We start from the raw sequence: 4,588 nt of genomic DNA, 5'->3' as shown, positions 1-4,588 counted from the left end.
GGCGCCGAGCCAGTGTTTGTTCAAGTCTTTACAGGCCAAGGCGCACAGTAGAGAAAAGATTCAGAGCCTGGCTGGAGTCAGAATAGTCTTTAGCAAAGTGGAAAAATAAAGCTACAGGTAGGGCTAAAATTCCCTGACTGTCATTCTCAATCTTAGTCCTTCTTGCTTCTCAGAGCTAACCTCAAACCTGTTGCAGGGGAGGTGAGTCTCCTCCCAAAATTTGAAAGCACTTATATATGAGGTCTGACGAAGAAGTTCTCAACCTTATGCTAGGAAAAGTGAAGTGCTACATACCTCCTTGCTGAATATCACTATGGCCACCTTCAAGGTACTCCCCTTGGGAAGCTATGCACAATGCCAGTGCCTAGTCCACTTTTAAGCAATTTTGGAACTCTTTTTCTGGAAGGGTCATCAGAGCTATTGTTGTAGGAGGTGTGACAATTAAGTTCATGAATTCATCCTAGAAAAAGTGCTTTGAAGGGGGGACTTAGGCACTGGAGTTAGTGCAGTTTCCCAAGGCAAGTACTTCACAGGTGATTGTAGTGATTTTCAGCAATGAGGTATGTAGCACTTTTCCTAGGAAGAATTTGTTAACTTAATTGTCCAACCTCATATATGTGTGTGTGTGTATCCATAGGGAAAAAACGCATGTGTGTCTTTCCACAAAGCTATGTTTACTGTGTTCACTTTACAAGATATTCTGTGTGTCTCTCCATGATAACACCATTCTTTCTGAATTAAGCGCAGTATTCTATAGCTTAACTATTCCACAGTCTTTCTAGATTGAAACAATCTAATATGGGTTGTCTCCAATTTCCATTAGAATGGCAGTATAGTGGATGGCAATAAACATCCTCGTGAATGCCTCCTTGAAGTGCTTCTTGGAATTACTGGGTTCCAGGGCATGCTTTTAAAAATTTAATGGAACCATCAAATTGCCCTGTTAAAGCAACCCAACCCACTTACACCCCCACCAGCTGGGTAAGAACAGTTATTCTTCATACCTGTGCCCAAACTGGATAGACTCAAACTTCCTAATGGTTGTTAGGTAGCAACTTGTTATCTATGAAGGTCAAAAAATTTGCTACGTCAAATCTATCACTCGTGTTTGTCTCTCTTAGCCATCTGTATTTCATTTTCTGGGAACTGCTCTGACTCTTCAGATATTAAAATGACTTCTGATTGAATTCTGTGTTACTTTGTCTAGCTTGTGGGGTCCTGCCACAAGACAGGAAGAGAACCAGGTTGAAGGAGAGCGAGGTTCCACCCCGGACCTCAGCCTGCGGAACCGAAACTAAGGAGGGGCTGCAAGAGCCGGCCCACACTCCAGAGTCCAGGCCGTGGGCCACCGCCACCAAGCGTGTCTCCATAGAGGGAGGGGGAGGAAGGGCAGCCTCTTGGCAACCGTGCCGGGGGCCAGGCAGGTTGGGGGCTGGGTCGCCAGCAGCTGCCGGGCCGGATACCCCACGGCTTGTACTCAGTCCCACAGCGTTTAAATCCCGTTGACGGGAAGCGGCGCGGGGGGGGTCGGGGCGGGTAGGGCCGAGGGGAAAAGGGTGTGGTGGGACCAGGCAAAGGTGAGGCTGGGCTGAACACAGGTACCTCCGCTTTCACTTGAGGTTGGGTGCTGCTCCCGCTGCTGTCCCTGTCCGGTGCTGACTCTGCCCCCAGGCCTTTCGGGCTGCCGTGCCCCCTGGGCCCATGCCGCTGCTCGGGCTGCTCGGGCTCCTCGACCTTCTGTGGTTGCTCGGGGGCTCCCCAGGGGCCGCAGGTGAGGGGAGAGGCGGGAGGGGCTGGAGAGACCTGCCTAATGCTCGTGGCTGAGGCGCTGAGGGTGGCCTGGGGGCGTAAGGAAGCTGAGAGGGGCGGTTCAGAGCTCTGGGCTCCTGAGAACCGAGGCTGGAGGGGAGAAGGGCAACCGCTGCCCTCTCAGCAGAGGTTAGGACGGGTTGATTGGTCGCGCACCCACCTATCCTTGCTGCGGAGGGTAGAGGGAGAGTCACCTCTCCCCACCAAGTTCTCTTCCTGTTTTGGCCCTTGCGTCGCCTAGGTGGGCCTCTCCCTCCCTGAACTTCCGTTGTGCCTCCTCTGCCTTCTTCTGTTCCCTCATTCCCCACCCAGCCAGATGTCTGATTCTTAGTTTCATCTTCATGAAATGGGTCCGTATCTATAGAATGGGTGTAGGTGTCAAGTTTGTAACTATCCAATGGCTGAAAAAATAGAATAGTTACATCAAATGTCTATTTTTGTGATTAACACTCACCACTAAACCCTAAGGTCTTGGAGGACTCATGCTGATGCAGCTTTTTCTGGAAGCTTCCTTTCTCTGTCCTATCTCTCATGGGCTCAGTGTGGTTCTTGTTCAAAGTCCCACAACCCTAGTAGAGGCTGAGAACCCCTCTTTTCCTCTTTGTTGTTCTCATGCAGGTTACCCCTCAGGCCCCTGTTTTCCACCACGTGCCTGGGTGGGAGCTTAGCTAGTTCTCTCTCAGCAGGGGATGGGGACTGTGGGGGGGGGAGGATGGGGGAGAGGGAGGATCTTAAGGAGGGGAGAGCAGGAGGCCTTGTAGTAGACAAGGCCAAGAAAGGGCTGAGGTCTCTCAGTGCTCCTGGGGAGCACACTGTAAGTGGATTTTAGAATCTGAAAGCCCACAGCTCTAACTGCCTGGATAGGGGATGGGGGAGTGAGTTGTAGCCATGCAGGTACCTCCAATGTGCAGATACCTCCCTAACCTCAACCCTCTGTGACTTGTGTCGGGAAAATGGGGTGGTAAGTAACAGATACGGTAAGTCGGGGCAAAATGACCTGAAGTTTCACCAAATGCATTCCTCTGTTCTGCCACCAATACAGGAACCTTATCCAGGGCCACAGCGACTTCCCATGCTCTTCTCCCCAGGGCAGAAGCAGCCCACACTGTACTGAGCAATTCCCTGCTCAGTACCCCCCAACCTGCCTCTCCTACTCCTGGCAGCAGGGAAAACACATCCACCCCTCTTATCACCTACCCCGATGATAAATCCACTTCTGAAATGCTGATCAAATTTCCAATCAATTCCAGCACCTCAGCAGTCCCGCTCTCTAAGTTTGTCTTCAAGGTTGAAACCACTCCACCCTCCATCTTTGTTTATGTGCCCACTACTGAGTGTGTGTATCCAACCAACTTCATAGTTACCACCTCCTACCCCACTACCTCTTGTGTGACCGTGACCCAGGCATCCTTCACCAGCTCTTACACTCCCACTCCTGTGACACAGAGACCAGCCACAACTGTTACCAGCACTTATCCTCTTACCATAAACTCTTCTCCCATTACCACCACTGTAGGGGACAAGGCCCCAACCATAGCCCCATCCTCTCCTGTCCCAGCCACTGACACAACCTTCACAGGAACTGGTCACAACTTATCATTCACCACTAGGACCACGCTGATCACACCAGCCACTCTTCCAACTTCATTTCCTGACACCAGTGGGAAATTTACTACAGAGACAGCCATTACTGATTCCCCCACCTCTACCAGTGTACTAACAACATCTGCAACACCCACTAGAGACCTTCCCCAAGAAACTTCCACCATGGAACTTACATTTAATTCCCCAATTATTTCATCAAGCACAGGTACCAACACAGAAATTTCTCCCACAGTGACCAGCGATGTGCCAGTGATGACCAGTACAGTAACAACACCCACTATGGGACTTCTGTCCACTACCCCTTCAGACATCTCCCACATACTTAGCACAATCACAACAGCCCTAACCCCACCTCCCAGCATACTGAGTACCCGGGAGACATCCACAAGCCAAACCAGGTCTTCCCCTAGGACAAACATTCCTCCCATAACCTCTATAGCCACCCCCATATCTGTGGGCACCACTGGCTTATTGACTACGATGACAAAGCTGACATCAACACCCATCGATCTCACACCCTCAGCAACCTTCACGAACATCACTCCATCATCTCCAACCATCCAGAATACAGAAACAACATCACTTGCTAGCATAACCACAACTCCCACCGTGTCAACTACTCTCACAAGTTCTGTACACTTTCCAATAAGTTCTGCCTCTACAGGAATTCCAGTCACATCTGCATTCCCCTCATCCATGACTGCCAGTATCACCACCACAGATGGTGTCTCCACAGCTCCAGCCATCACTCACACACTCCCCATAACAACAGGGTATATCCCGACACCCACCACCAACCACTTGCACACAACACACACAACCATGGATGCACCTCCATCAACTGTAGCACCTACAGGCACAGGGCAGACAACCCCAATCAGCCCTAGTGCCACGTCCACTGAGAAAACCACACTCATGCCCACTGTTCAGGTTTCCACAGAAACTGCTGTGACAGAAATTACTTCTAGTTCCCCCATCACTTCTTCAGTTACCTCTACCTACACACTGACTTCTGGGACAACCACAAGCTCTCCTCCCACAACCTCCAAAGCCTTTACATTCCCCACCAGTATCCCCACCATTCCATCTTCCATGCCTGTTACAAACTCAGAACCACTCACCAGTGAGAACACGGACATCGTAACAACCCTCCTAACTACCTTGGTGACCACAC

The 4,588-nt window shown here is 50.6% G+C and overlaps 1 protein-coding gene across 1 annotated transcript in view; it reads left to right on the top strand.

Moving 5' to 3' along the window:
* Window positions 1-313: 313 nt before the first annotated feature.
* Window positions 314-4,588, top strand: part of MUC3A (mucin 3A, cell surface associated) — a 14,595-nt gene continuing 10,320 nt past the window's right edge. The window contains exons 1-2 of the mRNA XM_012810762.2: window positions 314-328; window positions 1,672-1,771. Of these exons, the coding sequence (XP_012666216.1) occupies window positions 314-328; window positions 1,672-1,771 (115 nt within the window). The remainder of the gene's footprint in view (window positions 329-1,671; window positions 1,772-4,588) is intronic.

The sequence above is a fragment of the Otolemur garnettii genome, unplaced genomic scaffold (genome assembly GCF_000181295.1).
Source record: "Otolemur garnettii isolate 467f Iridium unplaced genomic scaffold, OtoGar3 scaffold00142, whole genome shotgun sequence".
NCBI lineage: Eukaryota > Metazoa > Chordata > Mammalia > Primates > Galagidae > Otolemur > Otolemur garnettii.
This window is presented reverse-complemented; position numbering and strand designations above follow the sequence as displayed.